The following is a 24,890-nucleotide window of genomic DNA, read 5'->3' as shown; positions in this document are numbered from 1 at the left end:
GCTAAACTGTCTGGGGGGGCCCTGCCTGTCCTCGTTGGATAAGCTCCACCCCTTTTCCATAAGACGGAGACATTTGTATGAAAATAGATGGGCAGTAAAATAAAAAATAAAAAATATTATGGATGACTCTGTAAATCAAAGTCCGCCTGAGGCAGAAGCAGAAACCATGAGGAGCACAGCACCACTCCCAGAAGGGCACGAAGTGAAGCCATAGCTGCTGAAGAGTGAAGACGTGATGATGGAGGAGATCACAGATGAAGATCTGCTGCCTGCTGACTCTTTATATAGAAGAGTGAGACTATCTCCCCACCAGCAGCTGCACTTATACAAACCCCAGGTGCTGGGATGGCTTTGAACATGTGACATTTTCTGCAAACACATGGACAGTTTCATAAGCACAAAGATTATTCCTGCAGCGGCAGAATCGTATCCACTGTGTGAGAGGTGAACGTCAGACAGTTCTTAGAAAATGTAGTTTCTCTTTAAGCTTTTAACGTCTCTTTTACCCCCATTTGTCTAAAACTACTTGACAGCCCTTCATGTCAGAGGTTTATTACCTGTGCAGGATGGAGCACATGGTCTCAGTCAGGCTGGACACGATCACTCCTACAGGAAGTAAATGTGATTTTATTTCACCTGTGAAATGATGAAAAACAGCAGAATAGCTCACGCTAACAAACGGGTGTTGAAATGTTTCATTTTCTGCTGTTTCACAGGTCAAAAAGGGCGTCGAAGCAAACTGAAGCTGAGCTGCTGCTGCTGTTGTAGTGCAGCATCTGCTGTGTGCTTCATCAGAGAACCTTCTGTACACAGCAGACAGAGGCTGCTGCCACTGAAGTCCATCTGCTAGAGAGCTTTAAACACTGGTTATTGAAGTGGCTTTGATGATACTGATACACAGTCTTTGCTGCTGTCACAGGACAGGGATCCACCAGGGAGTAGTTGTCAGGATAAAGAGCCTTCGCTTCTCTAAATATAAACTGGATACTTGTAGGAAACTTTGGGAAGCAGCATTTTTCCTCATATCGTCTAAACTGAAGTTAGCTCAGGTGCTTCTTCCATACTTGCTCTGCAGAAAGCCAAAGAGTTTGGAGCTCTGCAAACATTTGCAGCACAGCTGGATGTTTGTAACTTTGGTCACCTCTGTATCATCCCTCAGATTCTTTCTGCACAGCTTTGAAACCATGACAGCACGAGTGATGCTGAGGAGACGTCCAGTTTAAACAGACCTTTATTCCTGGAACACAAACACATGAAGTGATGCTGCTAAAGAAGAACATTTAATCGCACTAATGAATCAAGCATCTGTTTGTCTGTCAGTCTGTCAACAGTTCCTCTGATCGACTTCAGACTTGGTGGGTATTTTGTTTTTGCAGCGGTCAAAGTCGATCAGCGTGTTGCTTTGTCTGCTGTAAATCTGCCTGTACAAAGGGAAACATGCATGTTTTAGATGCAAACTCACAACATGGCTGCATTTTTGTGATTATGTGTATTTTATATTGATTTATTCTATTATGTTTTGTATATGAATCTTTACAAGTGTGTCGATACAAAGGCTTGATTAAAACAAAGGTCTCAGCTGTGCTGTTAGGGATGCTCTCATATTTGTTTCAAATGTAATAAATCAAAGGATTTCAGGCTTTTCATCCTTTTTATTTGTTTGGTTCTAACAGCAGCTGGATAAAAACATGCAGGTGATGAATATAATTGTGTGATATTATGAGCATTGTGAATAAAGAAAGAGCAGAGATAGTAAAAAGGAAACAGGTGATGGACGTGAGATTTTCAGAACAAAAGCTCCTCAGTGAGACGATCACCTGGACACAAGGTCAGGCAGCTGGGACTCATCTAGAGAGCAAAATGGAAAAGTGATCTGTGCAGAACATCACTGTTGATTGCAGTTATTTACATCAGACTTCTTCTCTGAGATAAGAGCACCATTTGTGGGAAAGATGACAGTATTTCCAGGCTGGATGCTGTTTGCAGGGAGAACTGAATGAAAGTCTCCTGCACCTCAGCGCTGAGGTCCACACCTGTGAACACAGATGAGGTCAATCTGCTGCAGCACGTAGAGCTTTACTGATCAGCAGGTTCAAAGGATTCAGCAGAGCGTAGAGTCAGAGCTAAATGCCACATCACCATAGAGTTTGTTAACAACAGCTTTCTTTGCCCTTTGTCTCGATGGACTGAATCAGGGATACTCGTCATACTTCACCTCAACCACGTCACTGAGAGACCCCAGCCTGACACAGCAGCAGAGATGATGAAAGCAGAAACAGCAAACAGATGCTTCAGTTGTGTTTCTCTCTGTGTGTGCGCTCACGCCCACTTGTGTGTGTGAACTTTCCACGTACCTCAGCTTGTTTCTCCAACATGAGCCATCAGGGCTGAAAAACATCACTAACACATGAATTCTTTCTCTTTTTGTTATCACCTGTGATCATGTGTCTCATGTTTCTGTCATTCACCAGTTCTTGTATAGTTACGTGTAACTAGACTTCTGTGGGACGTAAATGATTGTTTTGTATGCAGATCTGTACAAAGGATGGAAACACTTGATTACAAAGGAGATCTCAGCTGTGTTGTTATGGATGGACTTCAACGTATTTGTTAAAAAAGAGAATAAAGCAAAGTGTTTTAGCTGTTTGGGAGTTTTTGTTTGATTCGATTCAGTTTTATTTCTATGGAGTCAAATAATAACAAAGGCTCTAGAACAGCCCTGAGTTTGTCCAGGTGACACTCCTCTGAAGAACAAAGACAAAGAGGAAGAAGGGGATTCGTTTTCAAGTCTTGTTTCTTTCAAAATAAAAGCTGAAATGTTTTGGAAGCATGATAATATTTCAGCCAGGATGCCGTCTCCAAGGAGACCTGCACCTCAGCGCTGAGCTCCACATCACGCCCTGTGAAAGCACAGATATAAATCTGCTGCAGTGAGACGAACTTTACCCAACACAAGTGTAGAAGTAGACATTTGACTTTACCTACAACCTGTTAACAACAAAGCTTTCATTGCCTCTGCTGTTGATGTCATGTAGGACTAATCATACTTCACATCAGCCATGCACACGTCAGAGGATCTCCAGGCTCTCAGTAATAAAGCCAAGCAGATGATGTGAACATAGCAACAGTAAAACATGCATCATAATCAGCTGTACAGTGGGGCAAAAAAGTATTTAGTCAGCCACCGATTGTGCAAGTTCCCCCACTTAAAATGATGACAGAGGTCAGTAATTTGCACCAGAGGTACACTTCAACTGTGAGAGACAGAATGTGAAAAAAAAATCCATGAATTCACATGGTAGGATTTGTAAAGAATTTATTCGTAAATCAGGGTGGAAAATAAGTATTTAAGTTTATTACTCTGTATCACACATGAGTGCCCGAGGGAGGCGGGGCTGACTGGGGAGACACAGGAAACAGAGAGACAGGGCTGACTCTGACAGAAACTAAACACAGGCTGAAATGAACACTGAGGGAGGGAGAACTAAGATTACTGAGAGCCTGATAAATAAGAAGAACAAAAACCAAGAAAAACAAGAGTCAAAGAAAACCAAAAACACAAAGCATTGGGCCAGGACCCACTGCTGTGACATTTATATGTGATAAAAACATTAAAAACTGCTCAGATGTTGAAATCTTTCTACGTATACTTTAGGTTCAGCTCTGCAGCCTGGCATTTGGTTAAGCATGATTCAAACATTTGATTTTGTTTAACTGGTTTTAATTATAGTTACTTTTTGTGAACATTTGTTGCAGCATTTAAAAATACATCATTTATTTTCAAACTTTTATTTGATTTAGAGCATCATGTTTGACCAACGTAAATGTTTTAATTTCATATAAAATAACTGAAACAGTGAACTAAATATCTGAAATCTTTCCTTCCTTAAAAGTTATAATCCTACTTAAGTTATAGTGCAAACGCTTAAGCAACAAATATACTTGATGCTAATTAATTAATATTTCCCTTTGATGTTGCAACTATGCGGTCACTTCTTTCTTTAAACAAAATAATATTTTCCAGTTACAGAAATCATAAAGTCCAAACTAAAGTGCTACTGTTGCTATATGCATTTTATATAAATCATGGATGATGGTCCTGACATGAAGGAAGAGAAAGTTACAGGTTGCATCCTTTGACTTTGTCTCCGTGCCTTTGGGCCATTTTCAGAAGGACAGATGTTTCTGTTCAATTCTTAAATCAATGTTTTCAAACACAAACACTATTTTAAAGCTTGTAGAGAGTAAAATATTAATGATAATTATAATAACAATAAGAAAAACAAAAGCTCTCAGATCCATCAAACCAAGCAGCAGAAAGAACAATAACTGAAGAGAAAACTTTAACCTTGTAGACTTCATTATGTTCCAGCTGCTCTACAGACGCTGTGACCTCGAACTTAAGCAGGTCGTAAAGTATGTGCAGCTCAATAACTTCATAATCAGACCCTGTGGTATTTAGGCAGCAGAACAACTAAGAATAACAACTACAAATAATGTTTTTAGGTTTCTGTTGTACTGCAAGGTTCTGTATAGGAGAACCAAACCAAGAGCAAATATTACGTCTCATTTACACCTGAGCACGAAGAGCCATCAACATTTAGCAAATTGAATCATCTTTGTTTAGATGCAAGAAGAATCATATAGAAATGAAAAAGTAGAAATAGAAATCCAGAGCAAAGATATCCTCTAATTCAGCGTAGCACATGTGCAGCTGCTGCGATTCACGTAAGCATTCGGCTCGTCGCTGTTGCAGATTTTTCTCTCGCTGTTCTGGCTCACAGCGCTGCAAACACAGAAATAAATATCCCCAAAGCTGTGAAAGGGAGCTAATTAGTAAGAGTATTGTTACTCTCCGCAGGAGTAGTCCAGCAGTAGAAATCAGTCCAATAACAAGGTGTGTAACATCTAGCAGGGTGACAGAAAAACCCAGGGTAACTTCTAAGGACCTCAACGTCTCTCTCACATTGTGTTTTTTAAACATGCTTCCATTTGTCACTTCAGTCTTTACTCTGATATACAGGAAGAGAAATCATGGCTGAAACAATTTCTCATGAAACCAGGGGTGTGGTCCAACAGTCAGTTTGGTGAGGAAGGTTCCTAACTGAGAGAAGTGACCCAGAAGTATCTGTGTAGCAGCCACAATGAATCCAGATCATGAGCTTTATTAACTGATCAAAGTCTCTTCTTTCATCTTCTGTATCATTCAGTTTGCATTGGTAATGCCCATTATTGTAATGCTTTTTTAAGACCAGCAAAACTTTATTTCACTTTGGGTTAGCTGGGATAAGTGATGGATGGAGGGAATTTTACTTCAGCCACAGAAATCCTAAACAGGAAGGAGGAGCAGAGTTACAGTGGATCACTATCCAGCAGGGAAACAAGGTTTATTTCAATTTCTTGGCCATGAGTGAGATTTACTGAGTGGGCAAATTAGGGAGACGACACCATCAGATCCCGAGCCCTCCATGTGTTAATCAAGAGACGGCTGCTGTGCTACATCCATAAATAATGAATAAATTAGGAGCTAAAGCTGAAAGGACAGTTTATTTGTACCATCTTCACGTGAACACATTCAAGAACATCACAGATGAAGAAACATTAAAAACTTCCACACTACATAAAGCAAGAAAAATAGTTTTTCTTTCAGGTGGTTTCAGAAAAACAGAAACATCAAACATCTCCAAGACTCTCTTTGAAAGAACTAAAAACCTTTGTTCTCATGGTCCAATCATGAGTGAACTCCCCGATGAAGCCTTGTGTGCTAAAACATGTCAGAGTTTTAAAGGTTAAACATGAGTTTCCAAAACGTTTTGCTGGAGAACAATGAACTATTTGACTGAGTTTCAATCATTTACAGACGAGCAAAACCAGGACAGAGAAAAAAGGACAAAACTGACTCAGTAAAACAACAGAAAAGAAGATCCCATGTAGATCTGTATTATGTAGAAGTTCAGCCCAGCAACCAGTTCAGTTCAACACAAGTTTAAATGATTCTATCTGAACTCTGTGGAGCCTGATCTCAAGCTTTTTGAGTCTGACACAGAAACCAGAGGATCTTTCTGTGTCTTCAGATTCACTGTGATCCAGTGATGGGAGTGATTTCAGCCCTGAGTGATCGCGCTGATGTTTGCACAGAGCAGACAATGAGGTGAATGTTTGGGCACATTGGTAACAGTGAAACAGTTTATTAGTAACGTGGGATCGTTTGTGTGCAGAGTATGATCTGAGATTCCTGAAGCTCTTGTCACACTGGTCACAGCTGTAGTTTCCTTCCATGTGTGCACGTTCATGCCTGTTACAAGTACTTGAATGTGAGAAGCTTCTGTCACAGTGTCTGCACTTGTGTGGTTTCTCTCCTGTGTGGACTCGTTTGTGTGTTTTAAGGTGACCTGCAGTGGTGAAGGATGACCCACACTGATCACAGAGGTGCTTTTTAACCCCACTGTGAATCAGTTCATGTTGTTTTAAATCACTTGATGTGGTGAAGCTTCTCCCACATTCTTTGCAGTATTTCAGTTTGTCTCCAGTGTGTCTACGTTGATGTACTTTTAGGGTCTTTTGCCGACTGAAAGTTTTTCCACAGAGGTCACAATGAAAGTCTTTCCCACCACCACAGTGATGACAGGGTTGAGAACTGGATCCATCTGTGTCGCTCTGCTTCTAAACAAAGACACAAAGTGTAAGTCAGTCCTTCAACATTTGTATCCTGAACGTCGCCTGAAATAAAGAGCATCTCTGCAGACGTCCAACTACATTTGACTGTTTCAGTTAACACACTCAGTTTACTGGGCTGCAATAACTACAATACTACCACCATAATACTACAGTAATACTAAAATCATAACTGAAAGGAAAATCTGAATAATCACTCAGAGCTGCTTTTCCATGCAGTAGAATAGCTAACATGCTAACACAGTTTAATGAGCAGACTTGTTCCAAACAGTCAGGCTAAAATGACAAGATAACAATATAAATACATACCTCACAGTAGCTGCACTTGTAGAGTCTCTTTCTGGTGTGGATCTGTTGGTGTTCTCTCAGGTGATGTGGAGATTTAAAAGTCTTCTCACACAGGTCACATTGATAAGGTCTCTCCTCAGTGTGGGTAAACATGTGTCGTTGTAACTGTGCGTCTGTTGTAAACTCTTTGCCACACTGTTCACAGCAGTACACATCATGTCTGGTGTGAATGCGTAGGTGTGTATTTCGGTACCCTCTCTGGCTGAAAGTTTTTCCACAGATGTCACAGCTGTATGCCTTAATTCCAGAGTGGGTAACTAGATGCTTCTGTAAGTGGCTACTGTGAGTAAAAGCTCTGCCACACTGATCACAGCTGTACGCTTTAACTCCACTGTGGATGAGTTGGTGTGTTTTTAGGGAACCCTTCAAGGAAAAAGACTTTCCACACAAGTCACAGCTCAACGGTCTCTCTCCAGTGTGGATGACCTGATGCTGTTTTAGTGAAGCTTTCAGAGTAAAACCCTTCCCACACAAGTCACAGCTGTATGGCTTAATTCCAGAGTGGGTAACCAGATGCTTCTGTAAGTGGCTACTTTGAGTAAAAGCTCTGCCACACTGATCACAGCTGTACGCTTTAACTCCACTGTGGATGAGTTGGTGTTGTTTTAGGTAACCCTTCAAGGAAAAAGACTTTCCACACAAGTCACAGCTGAACGGTCTCTCTCCAGTGTGGATGACCTGATGCTGTTTTAGTGAAGCCCTCACAGTAAAACCCTTCCCACACTCGTCACAGGTGTGTTTTTTCTCTCCCTTTCTTCTGTGAGGTTTGTCGGCCTCCTGAGAGCGCTGACTTCTGGCTCTATGTTGGTCCTGCAGTGACAGAGATACAAACAGAGGCAGTGAGTGAAATGCAGTCGTGGAACAAACTCAACCTTCAAACTCCATTAACAATAGTTTTAAACCTGAAGGTGGAGCGTGGCACCAAACACCTTAAAGGTCTCTTATCCCCACCTGCTGGTAGTTCTAACACATTACATCCAACCTGGTGTTAAAGATAATTCATGACTGTTCAAACACTAAACTCATGCACACACACACACACACACACACACACACACACACACACACACACACACACACACACACACACTATTTTATAATTTAGATTATTTTGTTGTTTCCTATTACATATTTCTATAATTTGTATAGATTTATACATAATTATTCAGTGATAATAAATCCTATGTTTGTTTATTCTAAAGGAACCCCGTCAGCTTCCACAACAGATGTTGCTCGTCTTCCGTCAAATACTCACATAAAATATTACACAATAAAGTGGATTCAAGATATCCACATAATTTCACTCTTACATCCACAGTGAGGTTTCACAATTGTTCAAATATAAGCAATCAATAATAATAATAATAATATTTCTCTGTCAGCCTTCTCGGTTACGAATCGTCTTCTGCTCCTCTGTCATGCGGCGTCCCACAGGGCTCAATTTTAGGGCCACTGCTCTTTTCACTGTATCTATTGCCTCTGGGTTCTATCCTTAGAAGGCATGGGATCTCATTTCATTGTTATGCCGATGACTGCCAACTTTATTTGACACTAAAACACATGGATGGCATCTCCATAAAACCTCTCTTGACTTGTCTAGATGACATTAAAGCTTGGTTGGCTCTAAACTTTTTAAATTTTAATGAAAAGAAAACAGAGCTGTTGGTGTTTGGACCCAGTGGTCCCTGTGAGTCCTCCCCTGTTGTTTTAGGATCCCTGGAAGTCTATTTTAAATCTGTGGTTACTGACCTTGGTTTTAAGTTGGACAGTGATTTTAAATTGGACAACCAAATCAGAGCAGTGGTGAAGTCCGGTTTTTATCATTTAAGGCGACTGGCAAGAGTAAAATCTTTTCTTTCGAGGCAGCACCTTGAAACAGTGATCCATGCTTTTATTTCTTCCCGCCTGGACTACTGTAACTCACTTTATGTGGGGGTCAGTGAGTCGTTGCTCTCACGTCTGCAGCTGGTTCAAAATGCGGCTGCACGACTCCTAACAGGGACTCAAAAAAGAGAGCATATAACCCCCGTGCTAGCCTCTCTGCACTGGCTGCCTGTGTCTTTTAGAGTTCATTTTAAAATTCTTATGTTTGTTTTTAAATGCCTTCACAGTCTTGCCCCGCCTTACCTCTCTGAGCTTCTTCATCTCCACACACCCTGTCGGTCTCTCAGGTCAGCTGACCAGCTGCTCCTGGAGGTACCGAGATCCAGGAGGAAGCTCAGAGGGGGCGGGGCCTTCTCTATTGTGGCTCCAAAGTTATGGAATCATTTGCCCATGCATGTTAGAGAGGCCCCTTCACTGTCCACTTTTAAATCACGTCTTAAAACCCACTTTTATTCCTTGGCTTTTAACCTCAGTGAGACTTAGTTTCTTTTTTAATTGAAGTAGTTATTTAATGATTTCACTCTTCTTTTATTTGTGTTTTATTTATATCTCATGTAATTTTATTTTACAGTTCCAATGTACAGCACTTTGTGTCAGCTGTGGTTGTTTTAAAGTGCTTTATAAATAAAGTTCATAATGTTGATGATGAATATCAATAACATTGAGGCACATTACACAAATTTCAAAAACAAATCATGTCTTACAATATTTACAACAACTAAAAGCTCTGTAAATCGGCTTTTAAGTGTTCATTGAAGTTTTGAATAATTCTCTAATTTTTTAAGGCAACTTATTCCACTTAAAAGTTGCTCTAAATGTAACAGTTTAACAAAACGTTACTTTTAACTCGAGCATTTACTAAATTGCAGCTTGTTGAAAACTGTGTAATATGATGATGTATTTCATCTGGATACTGCAGCTGAGCAGAATAAATGTGGTGTGTTTAACAGAATTGCTTTCTTTAGAACTACAAGTAAGCCATAGAATATTTTAGCCTGTACAGGAAGCCAAGAAAGGTTATTATGCATTTTATCAATATTAGTATAGTATGAACATCTTCACACTAATCTGGACGCCTTATTCTGGACTAACTGAAGTCTGTTAAGATCTGTCTTATTAGCTGCTGACCAAATGATTGAACAATACTCCAGATGAGATATTACTAGTGCATTAATGACATCTTTCATAATGAAGAAGTGATACACAAAGAGCATTTCATAGCCATAGCTATGCCTTGTCGGCAGAGTTATGTGACATTAGTGATGTTTGTACTTTCAGCGTTAACTTGGTTTTAAAGCCTTTAAAATATACGCCGTTCAATAGTCGACCTTAATCTGACAGAGAATGTGATGATTTTGTGGATAATTAAAGTCAGTCATATATCCACAAACACAACAAGCTGAAAGTCAGTGATGCTGCTCGGTTTGCAGTCCTGAACATCACGGCACAAGCAGGATCCACTGCACTGTTAATGTTAGCTGTGTTATATTGCTGCCTCTGTTCGGTGGTGTCGAGCCAAACGCACTTTAACGTGTGTTTGAACGAGCTGACGGTTCACTCGTTAAGCTGAAAGAAAGATGCTTTAATCACAGCAGTCACACATGTGTCCACTGCACCATCTGGAACTCTTCTTGTTTACACTCGTAATAACACAAACACTAAATCCTGCTTCTCTGGTGCTGTTGTGTAGCAGTGTGTACACCTGAGACTGTCACCTGTCTGTCTGTCCTGCACTCTCTCTCTGTTTCTTTCTCTCTGATTGTGGAATAAAAGTATGAACATGTGTTTATAAGTTACACTTGTGTTTGAATCCTGCAGCTTATCACACATTTGATTTCCATGTGTGACGACTGCAAGTGTCCAGATGAGGACAGACTGAGGGAGCCACTGCTGCACATCATCTGTGAGGCTTTGCACCCCTGATGATCCACCAGGACAAACTCAGCAGTGTGTGAGGAAGAGGAGGAGGAAGAGCCAGCAGCACAGAAATGAAGCCCAACAATCATGTTTCACAGTCCTGTGGTCTCAGCCTCAGATACTCATCAAATCACACAGAGCTCATGTAGAAACAAATGAACTAAATATGTTCTCCTTCATTTCTGTCAAACAAAGCTGTATGAAACGTTTCCAGCTGGTAGTATCATGGTTGCTAGGCAACCTGGGCAGCGCGACGGAGGCTAGACGTCCCATTTCACGAGCCTACGAGCCTCGCACTTCGGCCTTAGCGGTCTTTGAGTACGCGGCCCTTGAGGACTTTAAAGCTGCAGAACCTGAATCGGGATACAGCCATGATGATCTCCAGCCTCGTGCTCGCCAACATTCTCACCTGAGTTAAGAAGACGATCACTGAAATGGTCTCAGCAGGTCCTTTGATGACAGCAATGAAATGCAGCGGTAAGGCTTTTTGGGGATTAAGTTTGTTTTCATGGCAAAGAAGGACGATGCAGTTCATCTGATCACTCCTCATAACATTCTGGAGTGCAGGCAAAATGCTATTATAAAAACTTAAGCAGCAACTTCTCCAGGTTCCAATATTTATGCAATTCTCAAAGCTTTTGGCCACGACTGTATAACCTCTTCTGAAGTTTAGTGGATATTATACATGGTTATGCTCAGGATGTGTCGGCCAGTTTCCACTGGAAACGCCTTTTGGTTAAACTGTCAGCGAGGAATTTGCATTTGCACTGTTACATTTTTATATAACTTTAATGCACATAAACAACAGCTGCTTGTTTCAGTCAAAATACATTGATGGGTTTTTAATAAAGTTGTGCAGCTGTAAAGTATTTTGTCTGCTGTCAATTCTATCGTCAGCTACATCGTTATGGCAAATGTTCAAATGTATATGGTGATAAATATCTTTGGTCATATGGTCCTGCTCTGTCTGTCACCTTCTGTGTTGAGCTCATTGTTTCCTCTGTAGTGGCTGAGCTGAGTCCAAGTAGCTGAAAATGTTCCTCTGCTGCTCCGTCAGACTCTCCTCCTCCTGCTGATCAGCTGGGACACAAAACAGATCTTTGTTAGGCTCCACACTGCACTGAAGAGTCAAAGTGTCTCATATGTTCATCTGACAAGTAAAAGAACACATTTTTGTTTCCCGAGGTGGGCAACTTGTTGGAAACAAACACAAAAGGTTTGAGCACTGATACCTGCCATTGCTGGCATTGAAAGATGCAACGCCAGCAATGTGGATTGTCAAGACTCAAACCAATCATCAAGCAAAGACAACAGGGATCAGTTGTTTCTCTTTATTTAGCATTCACAGCATTTGTAGTTGCCTTCTGTGCAGGGGAAGTCCACGCACACTGTGTGGTACCGCCATCCGCAGAAGGTGCATTCAACCTCTGTAAGAGAAACGAGATTGTCTGAGACTGAAATGATATTCACTAAAGAAGTGGTGATTTGTAAAACTTCACATTTTGATCCGGGACGTACTCTGCATGAAAACAAGCGCTCACTCTTCCTGCTCAACAAATGACAAGGGCGGAGCCTTATACCACGTGATACAGAAGCTGTGCCGTGTGATGCTAAAATTAGCAGGGAAACAACAACGGAGAGCACGTCAGGGATGACGAGAAAGTGACAGGAGAAAATCCGTCCCGGTCAACCACCCAAACATCAATAACGGGAACCTTATACAGCGCTTCCCTATACACGTCGAACTCCCGCAGGCACAAAGACATTACGGAGGCTATCACTTATCACCTGACCAAAGATATGGCTCCATCAACACTGTGCAAAACGAGGGATTTAGGAAAACGATCAACACCCTAGACAAACGCTACACAGTGCCGTCCCGCAACTATTTTTCTATTGTTGCACTACCTGCTCTGTACACGCAGCGTCGAGCAACGGTGGAGACGGAATTTCAAGCAGGACAACATTTTGCTGCAACAACAAAACGTGAGACATTTGTTGTTTTATGTTTATTTATTGTTATGAGAGAATCATGATCTCAATTCTAAGCCAAAAAATCGTGATTCTCATTTTATGCAAAATCGTGCAGCCCTAACATTAACACAAAACTATTGTTTCACCAGAGAAACACACATGAAGAGAGAGAGAGAGACAATAACAGCTACCAAACAGTCGTCATAATTCGTCACACAATGAGAAAAGGACAAATCAACAAGTAACAATGACTAATTAATATTAAAATCTGTAACATAATGTATTGTCTGGAGTTTAGTCTGATTGGTTCAGGATGAGCTGCCATTATCCAATCACACGTCTGCTTACCTGCATCTTTTCTCTTTTTTCTAACCTGAGCACCTGATGGCTTTGAACTTTTGTTGTCCATCTTCCATTGGTTTGAATTTTGCGCTCCAGTACAAACACAAATCCCCCAACCCGAGGATCAGCACAATTAACCTAACAGACCTACACCTTAGTTCACAGATTCACTTTGTCTAAGGTTGATTTCTGGGATTTCACACAACCCAGGATTCAGATGGTGAATCCATGATGGGCTTGGATTTACATCATTATAAATGAAATGTGCTCTACTTGGAAGCAGCCGGCCCCGCCCCTTTTGACGGGTTGTGTGAGACTTTAAATCATCAAACTGTAAATTATAAATTAAATTGTTATTGATCCTTTACCCCGAGTCCTAAAGTGTAGATTTATTTTCTTACTCTTCTTATATTTATTGTTTGTTTACTTGCACCGCTGTAACTGCAGCCTCGTCGTCTCGTCTCTCTATATGCTGGACTGTCTGTAGCGGAGATGACAATAAAGTTTACTTTGACTTCAGCAGCGCGCAGGCGCACCGAGGGCTCTCGCGCTCACTTTATAGAATTTAGAAAAAACATGGGTGCAGATTATAAGTCTGTATCATAATATCTGTTTGTTGTTTTTATTTTGTTTTGCGAGTTGGTTATTAGATGCCGAAACATCTGTCCTTCTGAAAATCGCCCAAAGGCACGGAGACAAAGTCAAAGGATGCAACCTGTAACTTTCTCTTCCTTCATGTCAGGACCATCATCCATGATTTATATAAAATGCATATAGCAACAGTAGCACTTTAGTTTGGACTTTATGATTTCTGTAACTGGAAAATATTATTTTGTTTAAAGACAGAAGTGACCGCATAGTTGCAACATCAAAGGGAAATATTAATTAATTAGCATCAAGTATATTTGTTGCTTAAGCGTTTGCACTATAACTTAAGTAGGATTATAACTTTTAAGGAAGGAAAGATTTCAGATATTTAGTTCACTGTTTCGGTTATTTTATATGAAATTAAAACATTTACGTTGGTCAAATATGATGCTCTAAATCAAATAAAAGTTTGAAAATAAATGATGTATTTTTAAATGCTGCAACAAATGTTCACAAAAAGTAACTATAATTAAAACCAGTTAAACAAAATCAAATGTTTGAATCATGCTTAACCAAATGCCAGGCTGGAGAGCTGAACCTAAAGTATACGTAGAAAGATTTCAACATCTGAGCAGTTTTTAATGTTTTTATCACATATAAATGTCACAGCAGTGGGTCCTGGCCCAATGCTTTGTGTTTTTGGTTTTCTTTGACTCTTGTTTTTCTTGGTTTTTGTTCTTCTTATTTATCAGGCTCTCAGTAATCTTAGTTCTCCCTCCCTCAGTGTTCATTTCAGCCTGTGTTTAGTTTCTGTTCCCGTGTCCCACGTTTCATCGTTTCATGTCGAGTCAGCCCTGTCTCTCTGTTTCCTGTGTCTCCCCAGTCAGCCCCGCCTCCCTCGGGCACTCATGTGTGATACAGAGTAATAAACCTGACTACATTTGCTACACTCTCTTTATTACCTGTTACTTTAAAATTCATACACTAATTATGTCTGCCCATCTCTCTAATGTGAAGGTCAAAGGTCAACATCCCAGTGACATAAGAATAATCCCAAAGGGGCAAAGGCAGCGGTTAATTTAGCACATTTAGCATTAAGGGTACAGCAAGGATATACTTTTACTTATTGTGGCAGGGGTGTGGTCTCTGGCCTGCTGCAGTGGAGGCTGGTGGCGGGACGTTGGACGGCACAGGTGAGGGTGATGGAGCTCATGACTCTCCCCTTTATAGTGACGGAGGAGACTGGCGTGGGGAAGCGTGTAGTGGAGGAAGCCGAGGAGAGAGCTGGTTTCTGGCTACAAAGACGGCGTCAAACCAGAAAAGATTGCTCGTGGTCAAATGTCAAAGGAGCTTGCAAAGAAAAGCGTCTGGACTTCTTTAAGTTGCTTGAAGACGTTTCACCTCTCATCCGAGAAGCTTCTTCAGTTCTAAGGTCAAATGGTGGAGAGTCCCAGATATAAACCTAGTGGGAGTGACCCCCCACAGAGGGACAAAAGGACCCCCTGATGATCCTCTAATCGCCTGAGCCAAGGTGTGAAACTGGGTGTGGGTCCCAATCAGCCAGAGTTTCGGGTGAGTTCATTGTGAAACCTGGCCCCACCTTATCATGCGAATTCCTGAGATCAGATGGCCCAGGATGTGAGTGGGCGTTAAGGCGTCTGGGAAGGGATCTCAAAACTGGATTATTGATGGCAGAGAGTTGGTTTCGTAAACCCCGCCTCTGTTCAAAGATGGTCGCTCACAGTGGACATAGATGCTTCTTTCACTCCTCTTTCAAACCATCTGTCCTCTCTGTCCAAAATGTGAACATTGGCATCCTCGAAGGAGTGTCCTTTGTCCTTAAGATGCAGATGGACTGCTGAGTCTTGTCCTGTGGAGGTGGCTCTTCTATGTTGTGCCATGCGCTTGTGAAGTGGCTGTTTGGTCTCTCCAATGTAGAGGTCTGGGCATTCCTCGCTGCACTGTACAGCATACACCACGTTGTTAAGTCTGTGTTTTGGCGTTTTATCTTTCGGGTGAACCAGTTTTTGTCTGAGCGTGTTGCTGGGTCTGAAATACACCGGGATGTCATGCTTGGAGAAAACTCTCCTGAGTTTTTCTGATACACCGGCTACATAGGGGATGACAATGTTGTTGCGTCTGTCCTTCTTATCCTCCCTCGCTGGTGTCTGATCTTCTTTTCTGTGCCTCTTTGCTGACAGTAGAGCTGGGCGATATGAGATTTTTTCATATCACGACATGTTTTTTTCATTTCAGGCGATAACGATATCTATCACGATATAAGCCAAATAACTATATTTGTAAGATTTAAATGTGCCGTTGCTCACAAGTAAAATGTGAAATAATCAGCAGCTTGTTTTGATTTAAATATTTATTTCCCATAATAAGTTCAACAGGGTAGATGTACTTAAGGAACATGAGACTTTTTCAGATAAATAAAGGCAAATATTGCAAACTACACAAAAGGCAGCCGCTAAAGCGTTTAAGTTTCAAAATAGAACAAACGAAACAGACTAAATTGTCAATTCCACTTAGAAACAAAATATTAATTCTAAAAATAAATCTTAGTTTGTTTTACAGAAGAACAGACAAAACTGACTAACTTTTGTCAATATCAAATAAACTGAGAACTAAAAGGAAATTCTCAATCTCTCCTTGTTGTATAGCTTAGCTTTTCAAACAGTTTTAACAGTTACTTTAGTCTGACAAAAGCCGAATGACGAATTAGCGCTTCCAGTCAGAGACTGAGGCTACGTCCACACGTACACGGGTGTTTTTGAAAACGGAGATTTTCCGTTTTCGTTTTAAAAAATAATCCCGTCCACACATAAAGGCAGAAATGAAGGAAAACGCTGCTATGAACATGCCAAAGCAGCAGGTGGCGCTAGATTCCTAACCGTGCAGAAATGTTGGCCAATCAGAAGTCTAGAAGCCTCGGTGGGAAAAAGTAAACAAAGCTGGGGCATAGAAGCAGAACCGAGTCGTATGTGTGGAGGGACAGTAACTGTGTGTATATGTAAGCATTTAAACACTGCAGAGAGTAGAATTAACAGTATTGTAGAAATTCATTTCACCGAAACAATAACGTGGCGCACAGTGTGACGCATGCACCAGTTTATTGTATTTCCAGACTTGCTTTCGGCACAATTTACAGTGCACGCTACTCTGTTTTTGTCAGACTTGAAATAGCCGAAATACCTTCACACTACGGAACTTCTGTGGCTCTTCTGTTCGACAATCTCTCCGGCATTGGAACCATCATCTGTTTTCTCTTCGGTCACGCTCGGTTGAATTTTCTAGTCGGCACACTCATTTCCTCCATTACCCGCTGGCTGCTTCCCAAACAAACACACGTGCGGCTTGGCACTTGTGCTGTACGTAACAAGTCACGCGACGTGACACTGCGGCTGTGATTGGTTCAGCTCTGCGCTACTTAATTTGGATTGGCTGACCCTTTTTTTTTTTTTTTTTTTAAGAGGACAAGAGCGGCGAGGTCTATCGCGATAGCTTAATTTCTCTATCGAGTAAAAGTTATATCGCGATACATATCGTTATCGTTCTATCGCCCAGCTCTAGCTGACAGAGGCTCCTTTGACTACGATGACCTGGATGACTGAGAACCTTCACAGACACTTGTGGTCAAATAATGTGTTGTGCAGCACGCAGGACAGACAGCGCACAATGTGCTTTGAAGTAGCAGCCAAGAAAGGTGTAATTTAAGTCTACGAGCAGTGAACACCCGTGTGCACACCTGTGTGGATCAGCGCGCTTGTATTCAAATGGTTTCCACATGTAATGGTCTGCAAGAGGATGTAGCGAGCCATAGCCCCGTCCCCCAGGGCATGAAACAGGCATGGAGGAGATCCAGGCCCCAGAGTGCGAGAGCCCAAGGAGGACAACCGGAGGGGCATCTGTGCCACCCTCATGGGAAGGGCTGAGGATCCCCAGACGAGGCGTCACCCAGTAGCCACCGAGCAGAAGCTAGAGGGGGCTTCACCAGCGTGCCCAACGGCTCCGCCGGCAGCCGGCTGTGCCAGAGTGAACCGAGCCGCAGGCCCAGAGGCCGGAGGCCCGAGGGCCCCCCACACCCCGGAGGAGGCCTGACCGAGCAACAGGCGCCAGGCCCCGCCAGGTAGCCACCGGGAGTGAGCCGGTACATACCTGAGCGCCCAGCCCCGGACACCAAGAACCACCAATGCACCGACCCCTGAGGGCATCAGTCACCAACAGGGAGTGTGGTGAGGGGAGATAGGCCTTGGAGGGCCTGGGAGTTCCCAGAGAGGTGGAGTCTAAGACCCGACCTGACATATAGACACAGACAAACAGGCACACACAGACACAAACATGCATTCCCACCCTCATGCACACATATACAAACACTCAGCACTCACCCAACGTAAGGACTGACATAAATGGACATGTACACACAATCACACTCCCCAAACATACTCTATACCCCGGGTCCAGGTACCCTCGCCCCCAGAGGGGGAAGCAGAACCCAGACCCAAGAGATGTTACCCTTCCCCCCGGGGTGGAGGCAAGCAGACCGTCCCAGGCTCCGCAGCAGCAGGGAGGCCAATCGGACAGCCAACATCTCCTCCCAGCCCCCCCGCCCCGATGGCTAGCAGAGAACGGGGGTGTGTGAAGACCCCATACCTCCCTCCTCCCGCTCATGTGTAGTGTTGCTGCGTGTTGCTCTAAAGTGCATTTAAAACTAAAAAATGGTGCTGCTGCCAGAGAGCAGCAGGTGTTAGCATGGCCCCTCCCGAGAACCCTCAATGTCTACATGGATTTAAAATTGAGAGGTGGGCACCAGCGCCAGAGGTAGGTTTGAGTACACAGACCGTCCACTGGACGCCGTTAACGTGCCCACCCTCAAGGCCCTATATATATGTGTGTGTTATGAGAGTGTAAGTAATGTGGATGTCTAAGTTGTGAGATAAAATTGAGGCACAGGTGGCCAGAAGGGGACGGGGGGGGGGGATGTCTCACCTGCACTCCTGTGACACACCCGCACCCCAAGGCCCTACCTGTATGGGTGAGTGTGGTGGAGCGGGAAGAGGGAGGTAGCCGGGGATGGGGAGGAAAAGGAGGGAGGGGAGGATGCCCCTCCCTAGGGCCAGCTCCCCCGCTGACCCCAGTAGGCACCCCCGTCCTCTGGTACCCACCAAGGCAAGGGAGCCCAGGTCCATCCAGACCGCGGCCTACGGTAGCACTGCCAAGCCCCACAGGACCCGGGGCAGCCCACCCTACCCACCGCAGAGGAAACTGTACCCACCCCAAAATGAACATATTTCAAGTAAACAGCTGGACTGATCAGGTCCAAACACAGAGTGATAAACTTGTCAAACAGCTGTCATATCTTTATATAGAAGCTCTTTATAAATGCTGCTCACTGCAGTCTGTTTACTAATAATGTCAAAGTGTTAGAAACACAGAAACATCAGAATGGTCTTTGTTCACAGAAACCTGTCTGGGATCCTTTGTTGTTCTTTTGATGCAGAGTTACATTATAAATATAAAGAGTTATTTCAGAGTCTCATCAGTTTTCCTGCATGTCTTTATTTAACACATCAGCAGGGCTGAAGCTCTCATGTTAAACACACACTGATCTATGGACACGTTCATGTGTTTCTAACAGAACCAGGCTGTTATCAGCCTGCACTAACATTATGTCACACACACTGAATGTAACAGTGACAGTTTACATCATCACACAATCAGCTGTGATTGTTTCACTGTCATCAAACGAGTCAACAGGAAGTAGAATCAATAGAAACCAATCATTTACTGACAGCATGTCTGATGGAAATAAGTGCAGATTATGTATGAAGTCTAACTGCACACAGTAACTGTGTTACAATAAGGACTTAACAGCGCCCTCTGCTGGAGTGTTTCACACTGAGAGCAGCTTTCCTCTGAATTCAGTGAGGTTATGACTGAAATTATTGGTGTAGTCGGTTTTATAAAGACCAGACCAGTAACAACAAGAGTGTCTCTGCTGTCTGTGAGGAGATGGAGCCGAACATCAAGCTGTGCTGTTTCACAGTGAAGCCAGGCGGCTGTCACCAGGAAAAGTCTTGTCCTGAGTTTTTGTGCTCAGAGAGCAGATCAGATGTTTTTGGAGCAGGAGCACAAGTATGAAGTCGCAGAGTTAGTGATGAGAGCTTCCTGGCAAAACTGGCCTACCTGAGTGACATATTTGGAAATGAAGTAAATCTACAGCTTCAAGGGAAAGATAAAAACCTCCCTCAGGTCACAAGATCAGCTCTGTCACTGAAAGCTTGCAGTGTGGGGCAGGAGACTCGATAAAGGAGACACAGATTCATTGGAGAACCTGCATGAATTTGTTGACACTACTGACGATGATGCCGCCTCAGTGACTCCATATATCAAGCAGCATATTTCATCACTGATGGGATACTTTTAAAAGGACTTCCATGAAAACAGTTCCCAGCATGACCAGCTCCAACTGGTTTCAGCTTTGCAGAGCAGAACCAGTTCATTGACGTCTGACTCCACACTGAGACTGCAGTTCACATCACAGACACTGAGTGGATTCTGGCTGAGTGTAGAGAAGCAGTATCCACTCTGAGGGCAGCAGGCTCTGGGCGTTCTTCTTCCTTTAGTCTCATCTTTGTGAGGCTTCTCTGCTGCTGCTGCAGACCAAGTCCAGGTCCCAGCTAAACACTGAGCAGGAGCTGAGAGCTGCAGGATCCTGCTTCAAAGCTGCTTTGAAAAGCTGTGCACTGCAAAACGTGCTCGTCGGAGCCATTAATGCTGACTTTGTTATTTTGATCAAAGAAAGAAATCAGCACAAACTGTTTGATTCGTTTTTGTTTTGTAGGTTAAAGTGTTTCATATATTGTGCTCCTGAGTTAATGTTGCTGATCAGTTTGAATTCATTTTGATTGTTTATGGAGTTTATTTCATTTATGTTTCAGTATCAAACGGTTCAAATGTTTATAGTTTTATTAAGGATGTAATTTATTTTTTATTGAAGGTAAATTGTTGCACTTTACTTTGTTTCCATCTAAAAGTGTTACATTGTTTCTCTTCCAAACTAAAAAGTGTTTCTGCTGCAGCTTCCTTTCACTCTTTATCATTTTCCAGTCAGTGAAAGTCTTTTTGTGTCCTCCTAAAGTCCACCGTGCTCACAGTGAACACTCGTATGCTGTTGTGCTGTCACAGACTGTTATCAGCCGTGTAGCCGCTCATACCTCATTTATTCTTCTTGTTCTACCGTCAGACCCAGGCGCACAGCTTTGGTTGAAGTTCTTATGTTTGATTTCATAACAGCTCTTCAGATTTCCACTCTTTATAACTTTATAAGTATTTTTGACAAAGCCATCTTCTTTTACTCATCCACTCAGCAAGCGCAAGCTCCCAACATAGTAACCTATCAACTCACATACCCACATAGCTTGTTCTTCTTTGTCGTTTTATTGGCAGTTGGTGGTGCATTACTGCCAACAGCTGGCTGGGAGAGTGGACCAGCATGATGCTAACCTGCATAGCTGCGTGTCGCGCCAGTTCAAAAGTCAGCCACGGCAGCCGGCAGGAAGAAACTATCCAACTACACGGTAAATTAGAAACTGCTTTGTGATCCGGACAAAATCCTCTTGGGGTCTGGATTTGGACCGGAGTCCAGGAGTTGGGGACCCCTGTTATAGTACCATATCACCCTATTAGATAACTTTGCTCTCACACTGCAGGCCTACTTGTTGTTCCTAGAGTATTTAAAGTAGAATGGGAGGCAGAGCCTTCAGTTTTCAGGCCCCTCTTCTGTGGAACCAGCTTCCAGTTTGGATTCAGGAGACAGACACTATCTCTACTTTCAAGATTAGGCTTCAAACTTTCCTTTTTGCTAAAGCATATAGTTAGGGCTGGACCAGGTGACCCTGGATCCTCCCTTAGTTACACTCAAAGAAATCTGTTGTTGTGGGCGTAGTTGTCTGCTGCTGAAAACTCCAGTGATTTTCCTGCAGTTTGACATCTAATGTGATCTTGTGAACTTCGTGAGTCCAGGTAACGAACCACTCTGACTAGATTGTATCCTGTCATCTCAACAAGAACAAGAATTAAGTTGCTGAATTTCATGCAGATGCTACATGATTTAATTATGTTCACCACAGAAACATGAAATTATTTAGTTCAAATCACAAGTTTGAATCTTGTACATGTAACATCCACCCAATAGGTGTAGGCTGCTGGGGGACTCCCATGATGCACTGGGTGTTTCTTCTTCACTCACTTTGTGTTAATACACCTCTACGTGTTTAATCATGAGTTATTATTCATATCTGGCTCCTCCACAGCACGTCTTTGATGTCTTCTTTCTCTCAGCCGAACTGGTCACATGGCTGCCCCTCCCTGAGCCTCGGCACATCCTGTGGCTGCAGAATAAGCAGCAGCTCTAATCAAACATGATCAATCCTCAAGTGTCAGTGAGAATAAAAGAAAAGGAAGTCATTTGTCATGAGAAGTGGGGCTCAGGAGGTGGAGCAGGTCACCTGACAATAGTAAGGTCGGTGGTGTCATGGTCCTGAGTCTGAGGACTCAGTGTTTTGTGTTTCCTTATGCTTTTGTTCATTCCGAGTGTGTATTCTGTTGTGATTTTGCCATTTGTTAGGTTTCTGTTCTTTGCCTGCCTGCTCCCACTTCTCTGTGTTCCCTCTGTCTGTCCATGGTGTTATTGTGTCTGCTCATGAGTCTGCCTGTCATGTTCAGTGTCCTGTCTGATTCTGTGTCTGTTAGTTTCCTGTTTTATTCTGAAAGTTCATGTCTCATGTCAGTGTGTTCAGTTTTACCTCTCCCCTGTCTCGTTAGCCTTATTGCTCCCAGCTGTGTCTCCCTCCTGTGGCCCATTCCCTGATTACTCCCCGTGTATTTAAGCCCTGTGTTTTCCTGTGCTCTCTGTCGCGTCGTCTGTTTAGTTCCATGTCAGTCTGCATTATTCTGTTACCTGGTATTCATTCTGCGTCTCTCTGCCATCTCTCTTTGTGCATTTCGCTCCTCCTCCCGTGAGTGTTTGGTTTAAGTTTTGTTCTTTAGTTTTCCCAGTTTAGGTTTGTTTACTAGTGATGGGCAGATGAAGCCCCATGAAGCACTGGAGCTTTTCATCCAATTGGTTCACCCCAACGCGAAGCTTCATGAAGCTTCATTTGCTCTAGCAGGACACCTACTGGACGTAAAAATAATTAGCTGGCATGAATTTGAAGAGTGTGGCATTTTGCACACAGCCTGTAAATGTCAACAACAAAAGGAGTGTGTAAAACATGTATATTGTAGTGATGGCAGTATACTGTGTATATTTATGCTGGCAGTATGGAAAATGATTATTTGCGGCAAAGTTCGAACCGCTTCATGAACCAGTCACGTGGTACAGCCGGGCAGCGAGGCTTCGGACGTCATCATTTTCAGCTCCTCCCATAAATGAAGCAAGCCTCGATACGCGCTTCGCGGAAACGCCCCCTCCATTACTCGACACACGCTCCGAAGCCTCGATACAGAACGTCCCATCACTATTGTTTACTCCCCGCTCTGCTCTTCCTGTTTTGTCACCTTCTCACCGCTGTAAATAAACACTCACTCGCACCCCAGCCGGTACCTGCATTTTGGATCCTTTTTTCAATACACCACACGACTGCTGTGCAGCCGTGACAGGTGGTTTGATCCCTGCTGCTCCAGTCTGCATGCCAAAGCATCTTTACTGGTCGTGTTACTATGGTAACCCAGAGGAGTTTACTATGATAAGTATTAATTAATTCATTAAATGAGACAATCAGTCAAAAGTCAATCATTCATTTTTAATCAGCAGTGTTTTTGGAATCATCAGATAAATTTAAAACAAAACCAAAAACGCTGAACAAGTTTGTAAAGTTTTTTCTAAGCCAGTCGTCACAAACGTCTGTAAGTTTGAAGGTTTTCAGCTGACAGACGTTCAGGTAGTTTCATCGCTCTGGTTTGGAGGATTCAATGTTTATTAATCGTCCCTTCAGACGACCAAAGGCTGCCACGTGTACGGTAACAGCACAGACACGTGACAGACTAGACTTTCATGTGACAGCGTTTAATCTGTAAAAGGTGACGTTGACATATTTTGGAGGCGTGTTGGTCACCAAACTGAACGTGTTCACTCACTGGAGTCTGTGTGGTTGTTGTTGTTGTTATTCACCGTCTTCTCTCTGACTGTGATGATGGTCCCATTTCCTTTAGACACAGTTAAAGATGGAATCTCCACAGTCACTTTACAGATGTGTGTTCCTGAATCCTCTGATGTTTGAAATGTTCAAAGATGAGTCTTTGCCTCCTTTTTCAGACACTTGGAGATTGATTTGCGTTGGTCTCTCTCTTAATTATTGTTTGATTTTTCAGCCAGGCCACTCTGAATCTTTCAAACGTTCTTGTCCAGCAGCAGGTGATGCTTACGGTCTCTCCCTCCATGACAGAAACATCTGGACTCTGGGTCACAACAAACATGCCCGATGAAACAGCTGCAAGAGACACAAAACTGTGGGTCAGTACAAAAGTTGGTTCTGTTCATCTGGACGCAGCGTTTTGTGGGAGAAACGTGTCGTCATCATCAGGTGACGTCTTCAGTCTCAGCTGCAGGTTTCAATCTTATAAACAGGACATTTGCATAATGACTGAAACCAGCCCACTGGGGCTGAGGTCAGTTCCTTCATCTTAATCATGCAAATTCTCATGACCATTGATCAACAACCACTGATCCATGTCCATGAGTCCCATTCACAGAGAGCTGGGGAATGGCTGCAGTCACAGCATGTAAGATGTGACAGATGGACCCTTAGGCCCCTCCTCCATTCAGAGATGGTCTTTCCCTTTTCACGTAAATGGCCTCCTTGACTCCGCCCTCAAACCAGCGTTCCTCCCTGTCCAGGATGTCACATCCTCATCATTGAAAGAGTGTCCACTGGCCTGTAGGTGTAAACAGACTGCAGAGTCCTGGCCTGACGAGGTGGCTCTTCTGTGTTGTGCCATCCTCTCAGCCAGAGGTTGTTTGGTTTCCCCGATGTATAAATCCTGACAATCCTCCTGCACTTAACAGCGTACACTATGCTACTCTGTTTGTGTCGGGGGACCCGATCCTTGGGGTGGACCAGTTTTTGGTGCAGCGTGTTGAGGTGTTTAAAAGCCAC

The 24,890-nt window shown here is 43.0% G+C and overlaps 2 protein-coding genes across 2 annotated transcripts in view; both read right to left on the bottom strand.

The window, feature by feature from the left end:
- LOC309702178 (uncharacterized protein) overlaps positions 1–24,890 on the bottom strand; it is a 240,971-nt gene that overhangs the window by 35,753 nt on the left and 180,328 nt on the right. The gene's annotated exons all lie outside the window — the stretch shown is intronic.
- LOC309702291 (uncharacterized protein) lies at positions 5,529–11,901 on the bottom strand. Its single transcript, XM_082526902.1, has 3 exons — positions 11,799–11,901; positions 6,985–7,833; positions 5,529–6,663 (listed from the first exon to the last, which is right to left on the bottom strand). The coding sequence occupies exons 1-3, from the start codon at positions 11,814–11,816 to the stop codon at positions 5,971–5,973; spliced, it is 1,560 nt and encodes a 519-aa protein (XP_082383028.1). The 5' UTR covers positions 11,817–11,901; the 3' UTR covers positions 5,529–5,970.

The sequence above is a fragment of the Aulonocara stuartgranti genome, assembly GCF_965226115.1.
Source record: "Aulonocara stuartgranti genome assembly, chromosome: 3".
Taxonomy (NCBI): Eukaryota; Metazoa; Chordata; class Actinopteri; order Cichliformes; family Cichlidae; genus Aulonocara; species Aulonocara stuartgranti.
Note: the sequence above shows the minus strand (reverse complement) of the source record. Positions and strands in the feature narration are given on the sequence as shown.

Bases quoted from the DNA above. Each gene is read 5' to 3' on its own strand.
- LOC309702291 (XM_082526902.1), bottom strand. The intron at 6,664-6,984 runs GTATGTATTTAT...GTCTTTGTTTAG, and splicing joins ACAAGTGCAGCTACTGTGAG to AAGCAGAGCGACACAGATGG.